The sequence below is a fragment of the Acyrthosiphon pisum genome, chromosome A1 (genome assembly GCF_005508785.2).
Source record: "Acyrthosiphon pisum isolate AL4f chromosome A1, pea_aphid_22Mar2018_4r6ur, whole genome shotgun sequence".
In the NCBI taxonomy this organism is placed as follows: domain Eukaryota; kingdom Metazoa; phylum Arthropoda; class Insecta; order Hemiptera; family Aphididae; genus Acyrthosiphon; species Acyrthosiphon pisum.
The window spans coordinates 63539685-63565120 of NC_042494.1; the positions used below are offsets into that span (position 1 = coordinate 63539685).

The 25436-nt window shown below is 30.5% G+C and overlaps 1 protein-coding gene across 1 annotated transcript; it reads left to right on the forward strand.

Moving 5' to 3' along the window:
• Positions 1-7558: 7558 nt before the first annotated feature.
• LOC100167701 lies at positions 7559-25207 on the forward strand. Its single transcript, XM_003242604.4, has 5 exons — positions 7559-7723; positions 18890-19137; positions 22112-22674; positions 23546-23682; positions 24438-25207. The coding sequence occupies exons 2-5, from the start codon at positions 19044-19046 to the stop codon at positions 24961-24963; spliced, it is 1320 nt and encodes a 439-aa protein (XP_003242652.1). The 5' UTR covers positions 7559-7723; positions 18890-19043; the 3' UTR covers positions 24964-25207.
• Positions 25208-25436: the final 229 nt, after the last annotated feature.

Sequence of the window (25436 nt, forward strand, 5' to 3'; positions counted from 1 at the left end):
AAATATTGACCAACTCGTGTAAATATTACAAATTTAATTCATTACACAATAAAAAATTAAAAAAGGCAGCTCCATTTTTATTTTTAAATACAGTTCTATTATCGTTGTTGTTACTGTTGTTCGGTCAATAAACATTCTGAGTCCGGTACATTTTTTTTATTCGATTAGTACCTACGCACCGTTTTATGCAACGCACAATTTTGTACGGGCTTCAATTTAGTACAATACGATGTAAGAGGACGAAGGCTATAATACTCTCGTCAGCAACCGCTAACCGCACATACCTGACACACCTCATCGTATGTGTGCACCACATGTCACAATATTGTAGGTATACGTGCTTTATATTATTATTATGTGCTACCTACCTACCGAAATGTCGTACACTGCACCAACAGCACTACACACCGTTAAACAGCACAATATTCATAAATATAAATTATTATATTATTATTATATACATTTTATTATTTCAGTAAATCCGAATAAACTAAAAACCAATATAATAATATTGAAACGTATACACCATACACGTCTTGTATCAATCACATTACGCAGATACCTACCTAGATATTACTACTACGATGTGAGAATACCATCTCGGGAATCCATAAAAACATTACTGTTTAATGAATTATAATATTATAATATTATTAACGTGATGCTGACCGGCCCACACTTCCCATTATGGTGGATTATGTATGGCGTGGTAGTATAACAATAAAATATTCATTATTTGAGTTGTCTATATATGTCTATCACCATAATAATATTGTGGAACTGAATATTGGAACGTCCGAATTGCATTCTAAAATCTATTCCAAAAACGTTATAAATATATAATATTAATATGCTTAATACTTTAATCTTTTATCTAAATTACTCAAGCAGTGAATTTTTACACTGCCTAATATATTTTAGAATTATCTTGATTTATTTTTTTGTATATTAAAATATATATCTTAATCCACTGAATACCATAACTATTCAGTGCATGTATATATTATACATTTATAACTACGTCACAGTAAGAACCATTATTTTGATATTTTAAATAAATAAATGCGACAGTTAAATGATGGTAAGTCATCATTTTCTGAGAACATGGTCATTTCCAAATGCTGTCGTGGGTGTAACTAGAAATCGTCTGCATTTTCCCCCTTAACTGACAGCCACCATTTTCAAATAATCTCAAAAATGGTGCGAAACTTTTAATTCAATACTATAATGTCGTCTACATTATAAGAATAAATATCGGTTTGTTTTTGTTTTTACAATCTTTGATGAATTCTGAATTCTGATTATTGATAACCAACTGACTACTATAACCTTATTTTCCAATTATATTATGTATCTTGTATTTATTTAAAATATAAAATATCAGTTTTTACTTCATAAAGTATATCTATTATAATTTGCAACACATTTTTAACATATTATATAATAATTATATTATAAAAAAAACCTTTCAATTCGAGATTATAGTTTTATTGTTTTGAAAAAGACTGGATAATAACAACGGCCAATACAAAACACACAAGTTAAAAGGATAAGCGGAATGGTTTGGGCTCGTATATAGGGAAAATGTTTACAGCAAGTCAGCAAACGTTAATAAATCGTCATCATAGCCAATATTATGTGTGGCATGAATCTTAAATCTTAATCATCTGACCCCGTAAAAACACCTATACGTGTATAAAGTAATTGTTCGATAGACAATTTACAATTTCTTCAACCCCTTAAAAATGTACTACCTACCGTTTTTAGTTGTTTAAGATTGAAAGCCCCGCTCACGTTGGTGCTAAAAATGATAGCCCCCACCATTGTAATTTTAATGAATTTCTGCATATGCGCTGTTCCTTACACCTAGGAGTAAGATGTCATTTCGTTACTCGTTGTTCAAAAGCGAAAAAAGTATGCTTAGGTCGCGTAACGGCGCCGCTGGGATAATGGGGTGTGGTTTTCATGTAAGTATCCTCAAGTGGCGGCTATTGCAGAATTTTTATCGCTGTTTTTATCGAAAACAACATTTTTTTTATTGTGTTGCAACTGTTTTATGTTTTTTTGTTATGCTGTATAGTATTTTATTCATGAAAACATAAGTATGATGCTTTTGAAATACAATAGATAATGGAATTTTGTTCCCAAAATATTCTGATAATTTTAACTAAATCGAAGGAATTATAATACGTTCTCTCAAAGCATCGATATAATATTGTATCTAAAGGTTGATATTATTGTATTAAAACATAATATATTAGTATGAACTTTATTTAATAATTTTAAGTAGGTATAAGAAAAAGTAAGCTTATTTTTCATTAAATTCAAATGTATAATAATCATATACCACCAAATTGAACGAATTTTAACTCTTTGTTTCTCTCTTGCTTTTTCAAATAATTGGATTTTTTATTCAATATCACAAATTATAAGTCTCTTGGGTACAAACAAAAGACAAATACAATTGAATTTCATATTTTTACTGAAAATAATATAATACTTTATCCTGAAACAATAGTATATTAGATAAAAAAAACTAAACATTTTATTAACCAGTGATCTGGGGAGAGTGTACGAGTAAATATGACCACTGGATGGAAAAATCTAAAAATAATTATATATTTAAGCCTTAAGGCCTAAAGTGTTATAGACACATTGTCAGCTGCTGCGCGGGTTGTGCAGTGCTGTTAGAATACCTATATAATTATTGTAAGCCGTATTTCCGAACTAGGGCTCGAGAATCTTGTGATTTCATCGTAACTTCTGTTCGACTGTCCCTACACATTATTATGTATTATTACGCGTAGGTACATTATGTGTATTATATATACATATTATTCAGAACATTGTTAGTGATAAATTCTTAACTACTGTCTACTTGCACTTTAAAGGTATTATGACTTCACAGTTTAATGCTTTTGAACTGTATAACTGGATAACGTCTTAGTATGTTATTCAGTGATAACTCAACAAACATCCAATCATTACTAATAATACAGTAAATATAAATCATCAATTATTATTTTCAACAATATTGTCGACAATATTGGTTTTTTTCTATTATTTAATCATAGTTATTTTGATTCAATCAAATCAAACACAAATTATATTAAGTATTTTATAGATTATAGTGTGCAATAATTGTATAGTCTAAATTATCAATATAGGCACAATGTATCTTAATAATGCATTAATATTTTGTAATTTTAAAGAAATATGAGTATCAATTATAAATTATGAATATTATAATTATAATAATAATAATAATGACTATAAAAGCCCATTTTCCTCAAATTTGGGAATTTACGTACCTACTAGTAAAACCTTTTTTGACGGGAGCCGTTTGGGTTTCACTGATTATAAATTATATTAATATGTAAAACGTAAAACTGCGGTCTCGCGTTCATTAAATATTCCATAATGGTTGTTGATAAAATGCTATCCAATTTGTATTCTTCATATACAATCATACCTCTTATCAATAATTAAGTTCAAAGATTATCATGAATACAGTAACATATTAAATCAGTGTATGTACACAAATGTAATTTTTGACTTTCATGAAAATAAAATATTCAGTATGCGTTATAATATGATGGTGTATAATGCATGAGTTAAACAATAAAACATTCTTATTGTTTGTGATTACAAAAATATATTTCACCACAATCATTAACCATGATAAATATAATAAAATAATTTTTATATATTACCCAACCAAACTAATATAGGTGCCTAAATTTATAGTTGATATTTGTATTAAATCAAAATCAGAAAACAACTATTCAAGAATGCTTATAATTATAAAGTCATAAATTGCAATGTAATATTGTTCTTTTAATATAATAAATTTAATTTAATATTTTTATAACATAGGTACCCGTACTTAGTATCAACTTATTTAACGTAAGCAAATACATGGTGAATATGGTCATAACAATTAAAGGGCATAAAATATATTTTGTATTAATATACAAATAAATACTCACAGTTGTACAGTAAATGGATTTATATGACATATTTTCCATTAAATTTATTTTTAAGAAGTACCTACCTGATAGATCATGAGAATGTTTTATACGTTTTAATCCTGGAATTAACAAAATAATTGTGGTTAAACAAAGTTCATTATTATTATAAACTAAAACTTTAGGGCCTCGGGAGATGATCAAAGCAAAAAAATTAATATATTTATCCCAGACGGAATAATCGCGTGCTTAACACTGATAAATTAATGATTATACAGCACATCGATCATAATAAATGTGTGTAAACGATAATATGCTTTCCTCACAAAATATGTAACACGTATTCCGTAAAGTGACTTAGCATAAAAACATTCAATGGACATTCTACATTATTTATTGGGTGTGTTTCACGGACCTCCTCGACAACTTATTATTTCTATTCAAAATTTCAAACCATTGAATGTCACTATGGCATGTTTGCAGTCTATAATTAAACTCAATTTTTTTAAATATCTAATTTTATCTATTTGTTAACAAAAAATAATATAATAAATAATAATTTAACCCAAACTGTATAATGTCATGAACAATCATGATGTTATATGAAGTTGTTTTAATAAGATGTTATTTAATTAAATGTATCAAACAAAGACGAACAAATTATGCAATGTCAAAAGTTAATACTTAATAGAAGGTAGTTTTTCTAGGTTTATAAATATAAAATATGGACAACGCGAATTGTTGTGTATACCTAATGTATGCAATTTTTTTTTGGGGCAGATGATGTGTGTTTTTATTTATTATTTTTGTGTCTATCCACATTTTTAGGAACTGTTAAAATGCTTACATTTTTAACTTAAATATCTTTTCTGGTAGGAAAGTGAATATTAATGATACTATATACTACAGACATTTGACATTTTCTAATCATTTTTGTTTTTTTTTTTTTTTTTAATATGTTGATAAAATTGTTTAGACTTATTAATAAACTTAAGACTTGAATAGTAATAAATACATGGATTAATGATCCTCAGTAGGACTTAAGTAAGTAATACTTTATTAACTTATACTTCCTACCTAGTAGCTAGGACCTACCCAATACCCATTTATTTTACTTAAAAAAACTACAATGTTATTTAAATTAATCATCGAAATTGTAATAAGACAGTTAGACAACAAGACTTAGTGTATAGTTTTACTTTATTATTCTGTTGCAAGTTGACTTCATTATTTTAAAATTTAAATAATATTTGTAACATGTCAATAGTTATAATTTGAGTGTATAAATGCAATTTTACAGAATATTTATTAAAATATTTAATACTTAAAACTAATTTTGTCATAGGTATATGATTTAATTAATAATTGTATCCAACAAAGACGATAAAATTATGCAATGTCAACAGTTAATTTTCGTTTATCTATCCATTATTTAATTTTGAGTACAGGCTGTGAATAACATATCTTGGAGAGCTATTAATTAGTTAGAAGGATATTTTGACAAATTAATATCACTCTATATTTTAAATAAGTAGTCCAAAATACTTACAAAGAATAAATCACCCAAAGATAAGAGGAAAAAATATATATCGTGGTAAGTACAATATAGTTAAGTGTTTAACACCACTTTTAATAAACATACCTAATATTTTATTGTTACTTGAATTTATTACTTATTAAATGTAGGTATTACTAATCTAAATTATTTACAGTTTATATCCACATAAATTGTGGTAGCATTGGTTCTAAACCTATTGCTATATTATTAGAATTACGTGTTGGTAATAAATTATAATAATATAACATAACATCGATATAATTATATGTATATTGTATATTTCCATATAATACAATCATAATTTTTGTATGTATTGAAATAAATTATACCTTTATTTTTTAAAAACGTTTAAAATAATAATTGGTTGCGTGTGAGAAATCATCGAATCTTGAAATTGGACAGAAATAGGACGGCTTCTGTAGTAATATCAGAGTTAAATGCAGTTTTGTCAGTGAACGCACTGCAGTATATTACTGCTGTAAGATCATTATTGCATTTTTTTCACAAAATAACACACAGTTTCCATGACAAGAGAATTTTGAAATGCAGACGCATACACATATATCATTGGTTTATTAGGCAAAAAAATTAAATTAATTGTTTCACCTAAAAGAGACCGCCCAAATTCACAGGTATAATTATTAATAAAAACAGAAATATCAACCGACGTTTAATTGCAGTTTAATTAGCCGTATCTCAAGTGCTGTTGCCGACCACCATGAAAGGAATCCCATTAAGGCATAAACATCTCTCCGGCATGTCGCGAAAATTATTGCCACCGGCTGTTAAATTGCCTTTCCTTTTCGTCCGATCGTTTAGCCTCCAAAGCTGTACACACCAAAACAGTAGCGCCGCCATAGACAACCTATTGATAGCCTATATTATATGATACGGCAATTTATTGTTTGGCGCACAATGACGTATCCAAGTGAAATCGCACTGGTTTCCCTATAACGACACGGTCGTTTTACTATTATAAGCATTGTCATCAACAAATCGCTGAGGGCTGATGCTCAATATCAGTTGGATTGTAAACCGGCCAACGAATGCAACTGCACTGTTTACAATGTATTATACAATGTTTTCAACTGACATCATCGGTCGCGTGATTGTATAACCGTAGGTACTGTTTGTTAGACAGCACCTTGTGTATACACGCGTGACTATATCCTTGGCGTTATTGAATTAGAATAAAATATGTATTATAATAGTATGATACATTTATTAATGCTCAACTGCCTCAACAACTGTACCCCATCCAATGTATTATTATAAGAGAACAGATATCTACGCAATATTGTGCCGCGTATTATGCGACTGCTGCGACTTTGCATTTTTAAAACACTGCGACAATAGGCCGATCTAATCGGTGACGGATTATTGTCAAAATATATTTTAAAAGCCCAGGAGTCTAACCTATTTTCTAAATGTTCTATTTGTTAAATAAAAAGTTAAGCTAGATTACTAGGTATAGTGAGGTAACACTTTTACAATGTCATTTCATGTACAGGTCTCACAATACCATCACGATTGTTCCAATATTTCATTTAAATTTTGAATACGCCAAATATGGCATATCATTTTTGATTGTAGCATTTGGGATTTATCAAAACACAGTTGCTGACTTAATAGGTACATTTAACTGTAGGAATATTAATACATGTTTAAAATTAGTCATATCTTATTTATTATAGGTAACCATTATTCACTATTTATTGTTAATGACTACCATTGTAGTACAATACAATGCAAAAAAAATTCAATATAATGACAAATATTTTCATAGTACCTATAGATGCATACCAATTACTATGTCTCTAACGCAATAAAAAAATTATTCAAACATTACAAATATGTAATGAGCAAATACATTCTAAGTACATAATATGTTTTATACTACATCTATACTAGCCGTAAATTAAATAAAATGTTTAAATAGGAAACGTTATTTAAATATAATACATTGCACTGTGCAATTATTTCACAAGTTCCAACTTGAATTTATTCTTACCTACTAATATTATTGTGTTCAATTTAATTTTTTTAGTTTTCACTTAGTTCCGTGACATTTTAAATTAAGATCCTGATTCGTTGATCGCCTTCATTTGCAATAAATGTAGAAGACAAGTTTCTCTCTATATACATATTAAATTGTATTTCATAGGTTACTTGGATTTAACAACCTTTTATAGCCTAGGTAAGTGAAACTAAGAGTCGAAGTGACGGCTATTTTTTTAAAAACAATTACAAAAAATAATAGATCTGACAATTTTAATTTGATAAAATCGTGTAACAATACTGTTATGTGATTTCTGTAAAAAAAAAAATACTTTTACACTTAATTGGTAGTACAAACAAATAGCTGTTTTGTAATTAAAAAATGTATAAATAGTTAAAATACCTAGATATTTTAAAAATGATAAGTAGATCTCTTATAAAATTGAAATGAAGGAGAAATTTAATTTAAAGATAAAACTGAATGATATTGCTAGAGTAAAACACTAAGACGTACTAAATTATAAAAGATGGACGTATAGTATTGTAATATTATGAATAATAGCAGACGAAAATGTGTTTACACCCATGTGTTGACGACAATGATCTAAATTAAAAATGTTTGTTGATATTCAGAAATTAATAACCACGGGATGAACAATTTTCACTTTATATTAAAACGAGTATTTTCTAGAAATGGTAAATATATATATATATATATCAGACATTTAAAAATATTATTGGCTCTCTTTTAGTTATATTTTTATAAAGATTTGAAAATTTCGAAATGTGCTGATAACATTTTTATTTTTAATACCTACCTAAGACTTAACATTTAATACAAGGTTCCTCATAAATTATTCTTACAGTAAGCTACAAATATCAGAAATATAAACAATAATGAGCACAATTTTTTTAAATGACTTTAGAGCTTACATTTTGATGAAATAAGATATTTAAACGAAAAAAGAACGATATTTTCTTCTAACAATTTTAGTTATTTTTTTGCAGCTCAAAAAATATTGACCGCTGAGGCTCACACTTTTCACCATTATGCATATTATTATTAACAGTGCACAATGAAATTTCCTAAATATTTAAATTAATTTACACCATAAACCTCTTCACACGGTACGTCATCTGCAGTATGACGGTATTATACTTATAAGCAGTCCTGTAAAGAATACTTTTAAAAAGTACTTGAGTAAATACTCAAATACATTTTTTTTTAAGTATTTAAGATACTACTCAAATACTTTAATTGTAAAGTATTTCAAATACTACTCAAATACTTTGAAAAATTATTTGGAATACTTTTCAAATACTTTTGGTTTTTAAAGTGGATTTCTAATTATCGTAATATAAACACATAGGTAGTAGGTAATCTAATAGTTATCTAATAGTTTTAAAGGGAATATTGTTATTCAATATTCAATAACTTTTTTTAGAAATCTGGTTTTCACAAACCTTTGGGCTTCGGCTAACACAGAAATACAGTATATTAAATAAAAGTATTATTCTATTATTGTAGTTGACAATAATATTTTTCCAACCAATTATTTCGAATAAAAATAAAATGTTCGAAATAAAAAACCAAAGTATTCAATACCAAAAAGTATTTAAAATATCATTCAAAATACTTCATGCTGAAAGTATTTAAAAAGCCTAACCTTTTTTTTTTATTCCACCCAACCTTGAAAATTTTTAAAAATTGCATTCACCACTCTCTTTAAAAAAATTTTTTATTGAGCATTATGTTTATAATATAAAATTTAATGTTAATATTGTTTTGCTAGTTGTTGGTTGCTTCAATTGTAAGGGTAAAATCTAAGCCCCACCCCATCCCCCTACTTAAGAAGTATACACTCATTCACTGTCAGTTGGAAAACACACTGTTCTCCTGTCGTACTATATATAAATACAGCTAATTCCCCAGTTTTGTTTTATTATTTGATCAAACAATTTTTCAAATAATCAGTAATCTAGTATAGATAGGTTACTTAGCATTGGTATAATATAATATATTTTAATAAAATCATAGTATTTGATATTATGTGCATCTAATCATATATGTATGTAAATAATACTAAAACATACAAATTTACGATAGTTAACTACCGCGAATATGTAATAATATCCAGATTCGATGGACCCGCTGCAAAGCATAAGAAATCCTTAAAATTATATTTGATCGAAAATTGAAAAAAGACACTAATCAATCTGATAGTTGGATAAATAGGTATGTCAATTTCGTATTTTTTCTCAAAAATAATGGTCAGAATTCGCATCGATGAATAATTGATCAGCATGTATTTTGTATTTAAATATCCAGTCTGCTACGAATGAAAAATTTTTAAAAATTTAAAAATTTAATGACTTAATGAGTTATAAATAAACATGATTGTATACTTTAATGCTTATAATCGTGTAATATGTGGTTTTAAAGCCTTCTGTTGCAAATATCAATAAATTACATTGCAAACAATAAATTACAAACATTGAATAATCAAACTACTCTTTCCAAACCTATGCAGCACGTGTTTTTCTCTTGCATTATTTTTTTCAAAACATTTATTACATTAACATTTGTTTATGTTTTCATTAATATGACTAGATGTTTGTCTAGTTATTCTAATTTATGATAGTATGTGGAGTTTTAAACGGGCAAAATTGACTTGATTTAAAGAAATAAACTTGTAAGTTTCGAACAGAACTTGTTTCCGGCGCATAAAAATATATATTTATTTCCAGTTATAAACATGAATATTTTTTATTCATACAATTATTTCAAACTATACCCAGGGATAATAATAAAAATAAAAATAAACTGCGCCCGAGAATAAGGTTTCTAATTCAATTAGTTTTAGATATTACGATAATCTCATTTAATAATAATATAAATTATACAATACCTATACGTTTATTGAAATTTATTGCGTCAAAATGTTGTTTCTTATATTTTACGCAGACGTGTTTTCTATATTTTCTCGTTAAGAGGACGTCGTACGCGTTTGTGTGTTATCTCCGTCCAACTATAACGTGATACATAGCAAATTTTACGTTCAGAAGAATCCATTTTACTCTGTAATTTTTAACATTAGAGAAAATTGAGCTATATTATTAAATTGAAGAGTAAGAATATTATCCAGGGCTCCAAGAAGAAGCTTTTGATGGTATTTTAATATTTTGAAGCAAATTATGAATATTTTTAATTGTAAATGTTTTTGTAAATTTTATTTTAAGAACTTGTAGTTTCAAAATTAAAATATCATTGAAAAACCTACAAGTAGCTTGAGTAAAATATTTTTACTTTTAAATTCGATAGTTCGCTCTAAAATCGAAAATAATATAGAGTAAAATGAATTCTTTTGAACGTAATAAATTTCTATGCTATGCGTTTTAGTAAGACGAAGGCATTGGTACACGATCCATGGTGGATAAACAAAAACTTTCAAGGTCATTGATCGATTTCTCTCATCACTAAAATAATGTCAGTGTAACTTCTCGCCAGAATTTCAACTAACTGCTTTGGTACTGCTGCAACACTGCAACAGGTACCTATGTTTTTTATTGTTTTATTTTTGTATTATCCTTCTTACGCACGTCTCCGTATTATATATTATTATTATTATTATTATTATTTATTATTACTATTTATTATTAATACGAAGTACTCCGAGACGTGACACAGAGAAAGTTTATAAACGGGGATGTTATAAGGACAATTAGTACTTATACCATGGAATGTTCAGTAGCAGTAGAATCGACTGAGATCCGGTATCTGCGTACATCAATATTATATATTATGCAGGGTATAATTATTAATCCGAGATTTAATTACAATGTTTAATGCTCGAATAAATATATATATATATTATAAAATTATACACGTATACCTATTATAGTTTATTTATATATAAAAATCTAGGTACCTGGTTATAAATTTTGAAACGCTAATAAAACATATTATTATTGTACATCAATACGACATATTAATGATAATATATTGTGTAAATAAAATATAATTTGTAGAACGAAGATGAAATACAGTTTTGAATTCATACAAGTTAAAACAAAGTATAAAAGCGGTTTCCATGTCGGTCCATGATTTATTGTTTTGACCATAATACATGACGTATATTCGCGATTAGATAGGTATCGGTAAACTATGTAAATCATATTTTATTTCAACAGAACACATTTCGTTTTTAAAAAGGCACAAAATATGTTGTGGCTAGACCACGTGTCGGGCAATAGTCTTCCTCCTCACATTTTGGCGCCAGAAAAACATGTAACAATTATTATTATTACTATTACACGTTTGAAAGTAACAATTAACAATAAGTCATCGCACTAAAAAAAAAAAAATATTTCTATCATACCTTGCGGCCAGTATCCAGCTTCCAGCCGAGATTTCTTTGTTATCTGTCGACGTTCATCGGTTTAGTTTTTCCGCAATAAAGATAACGACATCATTGAACCATAACAGCTGCAACTAAAGCTTTTCCGCTGTTCAATTAAGTATAGGTAACAGAAAAAATTACGTAAAATTGGAAATCCTTTCTACAGGTTCACGCAAAGCGATGTTTAATTTCCAGAAAGTTAAAAAAAACCCCCGTTCAGTTCTTTGATAAATCTTTTCAGTACATCGTTAGTTATTTAATTTTAATCAATATTTCTTTAAATATTATCGAAAGATTATTGTCATGATAATATATTAATATAGTAAACATAAGTATGTTATTATTTACTTACTACTTAGTTATTAGTTATTACTTATAATCAATCTTTATCGTGGCTAATTTTATGTTTATATTGACTCTCCAACTAAACTGTAATAATTGCAGCTGCAGTGCTTGTCAACAATTTGCTTACGCAGAAAGCTGATAGAAAAAAATGTAAAACCTTAACATTCCTACGCAGTTTCTTTGCTCAGGACCTACAACTGTAACAACAAAAATGTATACCTATTAATTTTATATTTCAAACAAATCGTTGTACAGATATGACTGTCGACCCACTCAATCAGCTAACTATATATAATATTATTATTATTATTAATTCGGGTAAAGGTATTTATTATTTTTTATTTAGGAACACTCATTAAAAAAGTTTTCTCGACTACATGATAAGAATATTATTATCTACATAGCAAATTACAGTTATTATTACTATATTACACACACGCGTATGATATTACGTCAACATTACAATCATATTGGCGATACGCACACGCGGTATATTCGATATTGCTTATTCTTTATATAGGTACTCGTTGTGAACGCCGTCCATTATGGCTCGTCGGTCAAACGTTTTTCTACAGCGACACAGCAGCCAGCAGGTGAACTCTTTTTCAATATTCTTCGTGCCAAAATAAACGAATTAATAATGTCGTTACGATGACAAAAAAAAGCTCAAAAAAACTTTGCACCAAGCAATAATTGAATAATTATATTTCGCTCCCAATAGTGCTCGACACGATCACTGCAGACAATCATATGTAATTAAATATCCAAATACGGATTTTCACAGTACCTTTCGCGTCATGATGCGATACGATTTTTTCATCACCCCCGTACCCCGCGCAACACGTTTCCTTACTTGTGGGCGCACCCGTCGAGACTATAGTCTATATAACATAATAATAATCACCGAAGGGGCTTTTTTCATGTCTGTTTTTAATTTTGTTCGTTCACGTAGTCTGTATTTTTGGGAACGGTTAGTAGTCACTAATTATATATGTTATAGGTTAGGTAGTTAGGTATGTGTGTGTGCGTATAAAATATATATAATGTATAATGGTCTGGTGAATAGAGACATAATTTGTCCGGCACGCACGCGATGCTATGTGCTGACTGTGGTTGTCGCGCAATTAATTACGCTGTTCGTATCTGTCTCGCGCCTTTATATCGCAGAGAATTCCGTCTGAGAGAAGCGCCACCGCAGAATCGTCTTGAGGCCGAGGCAGAGCAATATGTGTGTATGTGTGTGTGTCTACAGGCCGTTTAATCGCTTTTGACTTTGTAAATAAATTGTTTTCTACAAACTCAAATGTATGAATGGTCAATGGTCAAAATATGATCTCCAGTCTTCAACTAAAAAAAATAATAGTATTTGAGTCTCAATTCTTAACTTAAACATGTGAAAACTCTAAAAAACCTCTTTACAAGTACAACAATGGGAAATTAATTTACTCGTTCATTTTTTTAAGCGAACTTGAGATCTTCGATAGAATCTGTACAGTATTGTGAATTTTCACGTAAATTAAAAATTATTTGTTGGGACGATCACGGCAAGACATCCTGTATTTGATGTATACGTAGTATAGTATTATTACCTACCAATGTACAAGGGGGGAAAGTTAAACTGGTCGGTGGACGGATTCGACGGAGAACAAAAAAAAAAACCAGTCGCCACACATTGCAGCTCCGACTTCCGAGAACGTATATTATATTTATTATATTATTGAGTATAGTCCGACGGGATTATTATTATTACCTATCGTAAGCGAGCGTTGCATACAAATGGAGTTTATTCGTCCGGTCGGCTGATGGTCGTATCGATCTCAGTGGTGGAGACTTGAACGCACGCGGTGATAAACGTACCCCGGCATGAACGAGCAGCGACGACGTCACGACTGACCATCAAAAAACTTACTTAATTATCAATACCCACAAAAGTTTCTTAAATCATTTACATACTACATAATAGTGTATACATTTACATACGATTTTATTATTGTTCGGGGTGGAAATAAGTCGTGGATAAAATTCGTATAGGAGGAGAGGTACGTAAAAATATTTTTAAATGCCATTGAAAAATAAATAAACATTGAAAGTTTATATATTATATATGGGGGTTAGATTTAACGAGTGTCTAATGAGTGACTTACGTCAAATCAATATCTATGTGATGCATATATAAAGGTATAATAACTCTTTCGGTTCAATTATTGATAGGATTTTTGGTAGAATCTAAAGAATACATACTCAATCATTTTATCGAATCATTAATTATCCAATATTATGTGTATCGAAACAACATAATATTTGGGTTAATGTTTCAGCTTTTAACTTTAAAGTAAAAATTATATTATTCCTGATGTATATGTATATAATCCTATTTATAAGTACACACATATGTGTATATAAATATATAAAATACCTTTGACTAAAATATATATACCTAATCTATGAATTATGATATAATATTAAATCCAATGGAATTTTTATATTACAACCATTTATTATGTTATTGATCAATTCTATAAAGATGTTTAGTTAAACTTATATTTTTTCGAGAATAAAATGCATATTATTTTATAAATAAATAATAGTGATTATCAAATACAGTGTAACTATGTTTCAATAATATTTAATCACTATTTCATATTGACTCACATCATATTATTATATTAATAATTTACGTAACGTCTATATTTTTTTATTATTTAATTGATTTATTATTATAATATAATGTTTACTAAAAATAATACGCTGAACTTTAATAAACATGTTAATTGTCGTTTGTAAATTCATATCATAACATCAAAATTAATTTGGTAACAACATGAATATATTCTTTTGGAGTTAAATCGAATCAATTTATAATGTGCAGTATTCTATTGAACACACCTTTTATCACCTTGGTACGCAATTTATTTCATCAATATTAATAATTCAATGTATTATAATATTATGGTATATTATTACGACATGCCATCAATATACCAAAACATAAAACAATTTGCCTACACGAATATTGTTCAAGGCGCTCGGCCTTCGTTTATAATTAAAAGCAATATTTCGATTTCATGCTTATATTTTTTTTCAAGAATATAATGGTCCCCACCACGGTCTTAGATTATGATCACTTTTTTTGCTCTGTGCAGGACCATCCAAATAGTTATAAAATTAAAATATGTTAGTGTTGGAAATAAATTGTCACAATAGGCAATTATAATTACGTATTATTTTGATATGTAAACATAATAATGTATAGGAATTTATTAAAGGTTAATCTTATTTTATCGTTGTCATACAATGTTATTAAGAATTTACCACTTTTTGTTTTCTAACTGTATGCAAGTACTATGTACCTACCTAATAAAAGTAACTTTTTTAATTATTTATAATGCACGAACCTGTCGCATTCTGTCAAATATAACAGTATTGAAATATACATAGGCTTAAATCACGGAGAACGCTTGAAAAATATGATTGATTATAATATTATTGTTTTAATATTATCATAGTACGAACCTGCAGCATTTTAAGGAGTTTTAAATAGGCAATTTTGTTGTTCCTTTAATAACAAAAAAAAATGTTAATCTAAGTAAAACGACGGTCTAGTACCCCCGCTCTACAGACTTCTGAATATTGTAATGGGTACGCATTCGAAAGCAGACTGATGTGACAATAGTGAATAGTGTGCTTATTAGCTATACCGACACTACGTTACGCAAACGGTTTTTACATTTATTTGCGAAAACGCAATGTTTTCACTTACTTAGGTACCTGTACCTACAACTCTATATAACATTATTATAAATTATAATAATATAATGATGTTATCGGGTGACTTCGAGCGTCATCAAACAAATCAAACATAACCGATAATAGTATAATGTACTTACATAGGTATAGGTACACGTATGATATATCACAATATGTACTGCTGTTAGAGCCGGTGTTGGGTTAGGTGATCATCTGACGGGCGATTGCCAATGGACGCCAAAATGTATTGGTATTTAAAATGTTATTTTTAAATAATATTGAAAATCTAGAAAAATGTTAGTTATCTTTTCAAAAATGTGTTATTTTTTCATTATTTTAATATAACGTACCTATATACTATACCTTTTTGCTTATATATAATATTTCACAATAAATAATAGAACATTGACGTATAAAAAAAAGCGCCCACATAATGGTTGGCCAAGGGCGTTATGCCGTTAATATTATGCCTCACGCCCGGCCCCAACAGCTACAAATTTCCGCAATATACGTCTATTACAAGTGTAATATTATAATATTTTTCACAAGCTCTTGACGACGTCTTCGTCGTTGAGTTGCATCGATTCGACACTGCAGCACGTGCGTCGATTACACTCTTTTATCCATACGTTATAAAACAAAAAAAGCCCCAGCTGGACACTTACCGTGGTATATTTTGGTAATAATATACTAATATGTGTATTTATTACGTATACACTGCTGACTGCAGGTGTGTATAGTAATTATAGTATGGAGAAAATGCACATTACGACAACATATTTTGTTTTCCCTTCTTTTTCGATGAAATAATAATCTGAAAAATGTTCACTCGCCGCGGCTATATAACCGCGACGATGCGGTACAACGGTACGCTGCGGTATCCGCTCAAATACATTATTATCGTTTATCGAATATTATAGTCGCGCGACGTCAACCAGTTCGGTTTTTGCGCATTACGATCGATCGTCGTAACTATCGCTGGTACGAAGTTATATTATTATATACCGCAGGATACCTACCTGTTTGATTCCGTCCGCTTGGTTGCCAAACAGTTCGCGACAATGACAATTTTATTCTATTACCCACGACCAGTTTTATTAACTCGTTGATAATTTTTTTTGCGTTCTCATAATAATAATATGATACCGTTCCGTTTTTTGTTTTTACGACTCGCCTAAGATGTGCACGATATTATTATACCTACATTTAATATAATATATTATTATGATCTTCGCGGCCGAACAACTGAATTGTTCTTATGGTCATGTAGTAAGTACAGCAAGTCTATGTTTATTCAAATACTGTCGTCCGCATATACATTTATACAATTGTAACACGTCATCCGTCAGTGGTAGCATGTACACTCATCTCTGCATCATAACATAATAACCGTAAACAAACCCGTTATTTCGAACAGAGCTCCGTGGACACGTTTTCCTAAAATATTGTTGTATACGGAAGTACTATTTTATAAAGTGTGTCCGTATTGAACACCTCTTATTGGTCGTAACTCGTATTATTGATCACGGCGGTTGTATTTTGAATGTCTATCTATTCGACGGCTGAACGCGACGTCGCCGTCGTGCAATCGATGCAAGTATCTGTCGCTGAGACGGCATCACATTGTTTTAAGTAAAAAACAATGTTTTTGAGTATACCTGATTACACTGCGGTCCATGATAATATTTCGGATTAATTATTATATACAAATATAATAATATACAGAGTGCGTGTGTTCGTTTGACTTGTTATGGTTCTAATTTCTTCAATCGACTATTCAAATGACACAATTAATTGTATACGTGGGTAAATATTAAAATATATAAAAAATAATAATATATAGCTATAGCTTACTGGAAAACATTTAATAATATGTATAGATACACTGCGCCATTCGGTATTTCTCTATTCTAACGATAAAACTAGATATCGAACTGACAAACTAACATCACAAAAATAATTGATAAATCCACTAAAATTTTAAAAAATACCTACCTATAATATATTATGGTTCCCGTTATTCCAATATAATATTATAATTTATAGCCTAACATTAAAGTATTATTAATATTAAAGTATTGGTATTGTCGTATTGATTTCATCGCCGTTATTACGTTGACACATTTTAAAATATATCTTTATTAATACAATTATCAAATAATGAGGTTTGACATGATTTATTGAAACGATTACAAATTTTTATGTAGATGCAAAATATAATATACAATGTAACTGAGTATATAATTATTTAGGTAGAACGCGTAGTACGATTACATAATAGTATGATCAGACTTTAATAAATTGGATAACGTATAGGTACTTGACTCTATAATCAATTATTAGAGTATTTTGAGATGCAGTTAATTGTTTTAATATGTTCGATTAATTAACTATACACACTTATATTTGCTCAAATTAAAAACAATAAATACTGTTATATGTATTTATTCGTACAATTTATTTAACACATTTCTCGAGATATCCATTATCGGTTTGTAAACATTAAAAAAGTTAATTAGTGATTACACTCTGGAATAATTCAGGTAATTAGGTGCCTACCTAAAATGTTAGCACTTGTACATTTTTAAAATTATAGTTATAACCACTTAAAAGCGTGACAGTTATAATATAAAATATACCATTAGAGCCCCACTTATTGCACATGCACTGCAACAAATGTGAATTATTCTGATAATAGCTAGCATATAATATTTGCCAAATCACTTATGCCACAATTTATTTATGTATCGTTGATTAGATTGAAAACGTTATGTGTACTTTTTAAATTATACATTACTTAATTTGAGTAGGCATAAGTACCTATAAGTTCACATCAAACGCATACTATTATTATACTCGCTCGTTGTCTGCAGTAAGGTTAGCTGTCCCAAGTGACTGCGGGAGACGAGGCACGGATTGCACCGAGCAGAAGACTACCTATACCCATAATAATATTACAAGGAAGAAACCTGAGGACTGTACTTAGACGTGTTATATCATAAGACCTAATAACGTACATGCTCGAAAATGCATTCAACTGCATTAATTACTGCAGTATGTTTAGTCATTTGTTCGTGTCTTCTTCCGACCATCAATGCCAAGAAAATCAATTATCAAAATGGTAAAGTATATTGTATGCACATCACATTATATAATATTTTTAATTATAACACATTCCGAGCAGTGCCGGATTAACGTAAACAAACAATTTTCTAGAGTGCCAAATCTTCTAAATTCAATATTGGTTTAATCTTTAATATATATATATATATATATATATATATATATATATATTATATAGGTAGGTAAGTACCTATATACTTAATAATTGTTTGTAAAAATAAATTATACATTTGCATTTGTACGCGCTTATACGTCTCATTTGAAATAGGTACATCTAAGTAGTTACCACACTTTTACTTCTTGGGTTAACTGATATGTCATATTATTATAATATGTAGATAATACTGTTGATGTATACTTACACAGTTTCAACTTTGATACTTTTCTGACTTTTTGAACTGTTTCAGCAACTTTGGTTTTCCCATAACACAATATTACTCATGAAATTCCGAATAAGTGATTTTTAAATTAAATTCGCTTTGAACGATACTTTCTATTTTCTAAATTATACTGTATTACTACTTGAATACTATTTTGTTCTTTGGTCCACTGACTAGTGAAAATATCCTTTCAACATTTACGTTATGACCAGCAATGGCATAAATAAGTACTGAGTCACGTTAAAATTAAACTGCGTTTTCTATTCAATAACTATATCGTATATTCAGTGGCGTATTTACGAGAACGGTCTTAGGGTACCTCTCCAGTACTCCAGGACGCCGAACCCCTTCCCCTCTAAGAACCCAAAAAAAGAAACATCACAAAAGATATTGAAATATATGCCGAGATATTATGATGTAGACAATAATCAATAGTTATACAAAAGACAATACCCGTATTAGCTACGAGTACTGAAGTAAAAAATAATATAGGTAGGTAAGTATATTATAGTGTATAGGAATATAGGCATAATACATGCATAAAATATATGTTTAATGCCTAATACCAGTTTTAATCGGTCATATAAACGGGGAAAATTCTATATAAGATTTCGCTTACATGTTATACTTAAAATATCACCTAATTATGATGACCGTGGAATTTAATGTGTTAGAATAAAAATAATTGTTATGTCTTAGGCTTTCGTCCGTTGTTTAGAAATAAATAGATACCTATATGTATAAAAGATGAATGCATAATTTTTTATTTAGAATTGAAAATACCTATAGGTATCCAACTTGCTTTGTTGTACCTATACTTGCAATTCTTATACACAGATTTCACATTGGTTACAACAATGTGAACATTAAACGCGTTACTTTCTAGCACCTGCTCGTCGACCATAGTATAAGATGACCTTAAATAATATATAACATAACATTGCATCATATTATAAATAGGTAACGGTGGCTTCCAACAAAGGCTCGGTAATTGAACCGAGCCCAGCGGGTTAGGTTAGGTTAGGTTAGTGATTAAAAGCTCTATTAACCCGTTTACAAATAGTGCCGCCGCGACGCCGGTTCATAATAATTTAATAAATGTAATATTAATGATATATTTATTATTGTTGTACTTACTACTTATAACCTTTTCTAAAACGTTATAATGATTCATCTGATACGCGTATATACCTAGAAACACATTTTTATATTCGATATGAGTAATTTAAACTGTAACTCGATAATCGCATAATATTATTATAATATGTATACCTTAGCTATATCATAAATTCGTAACATAATTATATTAATGTACGTATATTATAATGTATATACGGTGCGTTAGTGTATGCGTCGAAATGAATAAGTTCCCGTTGTATGCGTTTCTTTATAGATAAAACGTCTTTCTGGAATTATTTTACACATTACAAAACACGCGGCATTATAACATACGCAATCTAAATTTCTGAAAACACGAAAAACATCGATATAGGTATTTATTATACGTTTTAAATATAATAACTACAGAACTTGCGGTGTTTGACCATTACCGCAATTATACGTTAAAATATATTAACACTAAACTGTAATATACCGAGAACTATGTAGTTATATACTATAGATGTTTACACGTATACGCGATAAATACCAAATATTACATTAAAGTTACCGTAACCAAAACTGTGGGCATACCGGTAATCGGTATGGTGTGGCGATTACCGATCAGTTTTTCGATACAACAAAAATAAATTATCACCCGCCAACTCGGCGGAACGACCGTGTAAATGTATTATTATTTTTAATTCGTACTACGCTTTTTTGACTACACAAGGACATGAAATACCCGGCACACACTCTTTCGTGCAACTTCTAAATCGTATTATAATCAGAAAAAAATTGTCTACGATTTTTATGTAAGACAGATGCTTAAAATATTTTTCACCAAATTTTAGATTGGTGGTTGTTTTATTTTTATTTTTCTTACTTAGGAAATACACTCATGATATATAACAATAATTAACAGATACTGGATTTTATGTAGGATATCTAATTAAAAAACTAATATAGAACCCTAATCCCCGACTTTTCGTTATCCTTCTTACTCAGGCATTCAAATTCGCAAGGCGTCATTTGGGTATGTGGCGGCTGACATTCACCACATTATATTTTAGTATTTACAAAAAAGCGCATATGTATGTCATGTGTGTAGCACTATGTAACATAATATAAACCAGAGGTAGGTAGGTATTCAAACTGTGCGTCGCGGCTCCAAATGGGCGTTGCGAGTATTAATATTGTCAGGAGAGTTGTAGCACAGATGAAAAAAAATAAATATAATAACGATGAAAACAATTAATATAATATTATTTTATTCTAAAAGTACCGAACATTGAAACTGAATATCAATTTCAATTTTCAGTGCATAATTTTACATTAATACATTTTCTATCTGCGTATTTGAAAGCCACCAAAATTTTGTGAAAAAACGCGAAGGGGCCGTGAAATTAAAACATTTGAATGGGTACCTCCGATATAAACAAATAAACAATTATGTTATTTATACGTAGGTACAATATTATTATAATATTACAGTTAAAAACGAGGACGACTGTTCGTTATGGGTGGCCGAAAAAGACGAGCCCAAAATGCCCATACCGTTCACGAGCAACGGCAAGCGGTACGCGATCATCTATCCGAACGCCAAGGGCCGGCTGGACGTGAAGAAAGGGCGTAGTTTCAAGCTGTCGTGCGCCACAGCCAAGTTCGCGTCGAGCGAGCTGCAACGGAACGGCACCTCCGAAGTGTTGGTCACGTGCGTCGGCATCGACGTCCTCGCGTACCGGGGCCAGACGTACCGGTACGAAGACTTCCAGTGCGACGGCATGCCCAAGTCGGAGCTCCGAGTCACCGACGATCGGTGCCAGCCGGCCAACTACACCGTGGCCGTGGTCGGTTTCCAGACGGACCACGCATTCCTCCGGCTGTACGGCATGTGTTTCGACAAGTCGACCAAGAACAGCCTGTACACTTGGTACGACGCCCGGGCGCCGTACTACGACAACCACCAGAAGTACAGCAAGCGACCGGCGTTCATTAAGTCCAAAGAGCTGTACGGCAACACGGACGTGAACAGGAAATACACTTTCAAAGAACAGGTAAGATCTGTTCCGACTGCGGGATTTCGTCCAGTCTTAAGCAGTTTTAAATCTAAAACAATGATCAGAATCAGACTATTCTACGAGAGGAATGATCGTTTTCCCTATAAGTTCATTTTTGGTCGTTGAAATGGTCTGATTTCGCTATTCCGTAGGCCTATAGGGTATAATATATTACATGGTAACCGCGCTACGTACGTGTATGTTAATAGCAATTTCCAACATTTATGTGCCCCTTAATAAATATCTGATTTCGACACTATTAAGCTATTTTCAGACTAAAATAAATGATAACGAACGGCAGGATAAATTTAACATTTACTATATTGTATACAATAGGAGATAAATATTTTATAATTTGCTATTAATGCCGTTTAAATATGTCTTATATCAAATTAATACAAATATGACAAAAACAAAAATTTAAAATTTATGCATATTACCAATTATAAATGTTCGATACATATTCTAATATTCTTACTATAAATTTGTTTTTAAACGTTCTGTGCATAAATATAATATGCATATTCTACATTACATTTGCTTAAAATACTGGGTCCTGCAGGTTACAAGTAATTTCGACGATGATTCAATCATATAATGGATCGACCGTTACCGGCTTCCTAAGCTGTAAGTCGTGGAGTGTATAAATGTATAATCTTCTCAAGGTTAGATGATTATGGTATAATACTATGCTATGTTATAAGCTTATGGCATACCCGATAGCCGGATAGCTGATTTAAGTCACCAACAATGATCCTAATCGATTCTTATTATTATTACTATTATTTAAATCAATATATAAAAACCATTATAATTTAACTATAAAAATAATACTATAATACTAACCATAAAATAAATGTTGCCTTAGAAAAAAACGGTGGCGAAAATACTCAGATCGGACGAACTTGCGGATAAGTACATAAGGAATGATAACCAACACTCGCTGTCCCGGGGCCATTATGCAGCCAAAGCTGACTTCTTCTTTGATTTCGAACAGATTTCAACGTAAGTGATACACCTTATAGTTACTATATAGATACAGCTGCGATACTATACGACGTATAGATACGCTAGGCGATTAACGACCAGTTATGTACAGATGTATTTTTAAAAGCACATGCAGTCAACAAAAATACCCACTAGGCGCCTACCCTTTTTTATAATATTATATGTAAAAATAAATTTCATTACAATTGGAGTATACAAATTTACAATTCAGTGACGTTTCTTTTCTACCATGAGCAAAATTGAGACATGGCTCATATAGTCCCTATAAAATATAAATACAAACCAAGATAGGATTCATCAATATACTGTGATAATTGAATGGGGATAGAGAAATTGCTCATCGTGTACTTACTCGATTACTCAACAGACTATAGCTGAAAAGAAAAGCAACAACAAATCATGTACCCAGCCCAAACACATAATACGCATGTTAAATATATAAGGATTATAGCAATTTATTAGCACATACGGACTTCGGACGTATCGGCCCAGATCGATTCAATAAATCCAGCGACCCAAGTATTTTTTAATAGACAAATTCGTGTAATTAAGATCTCATTAACTTCAATCTAGTACAGTTTTTAAAAAAAGTCAACAAACAACTTAACCACCCCCCCCCCTCCACAATAATTATTTCTGAAATGATGACATTTTTCGGACAGTTAAGGACCCCCAATATTTTACCTACCTATGTACATATTGTACATAATAGTGTATACCTATTATACATGTATTTTGCGCACATGACGTAGGTTTTACTATGCGAACGTAGCCCCACAGTGGCAGATATTCAACGGTGACATGTGGGCCGATCTGGAGCAGTCAACCCGGTCAAAGTTAAGCAAAGGAAACGGCACGTCCACACATGTGATCGTCACCGGTACGTACGACACATGCACACTGGCCGACGTGGACAACGTCCAACAACCACTGTACCTTGACCTGCCTGGTGCCATACGCGTGCCGCTGTTCTACTGGAAGCTGCACTACGATGTGGACGCGGCGGACGGCATCGTGTACATCGGCCTCAACAACCCGTACAAGGAGATCGACGACAGCGTGTACATATGTCCTAACATATGCCCGGACGGTTACCATGGTCGCGGTTACCAGGGCCGCGATCACCGAAACAATAAGGCAGAGACCGGACCCGGCCGCGATCACCGGAACGACCCCGAACCGGACGCCAACGACGGACTCATCTACTGCTGTACCAAAAAGTCGTTCGAAGAGGTTTACGGTGAGCTGGACCCAATCGTGTACAGACAGCTGATGTGAACACGAAAAAACCCAAAGTCCTAACTACAGCACCACATGCTATATATTTACCTACCTACCTATACTTACATTATTCGTTGGCTATGACGAATGACGTAATCATAGATTCCTAGCTACATTCATTATCCGTCGGCACATCTAGAATATGTTACCTATAGGTATTATTTAGTACCTAATAAATAATAATAGCAATTATATTGTATATCTATAAATAATAAATTAATAAAATATATATTATATTATATAATATGTACTTATCTATTATTATAAAAATGATTGTGCGTTTGTCAGTATCCCGTAATCTTAGAAACTACGGAACCAATTGGTACTACATTTTGAGACTAGGGGAGTGTTTATAGCTTCGTTTTTCAACCCATATAGATTGCTATAGAGTGGCTCACGAAAATCGAATATTTTTTTTATAGAGACATTGAGTTGAAATTGGTACTCAACAGAAATAAAAGAGACTTTTT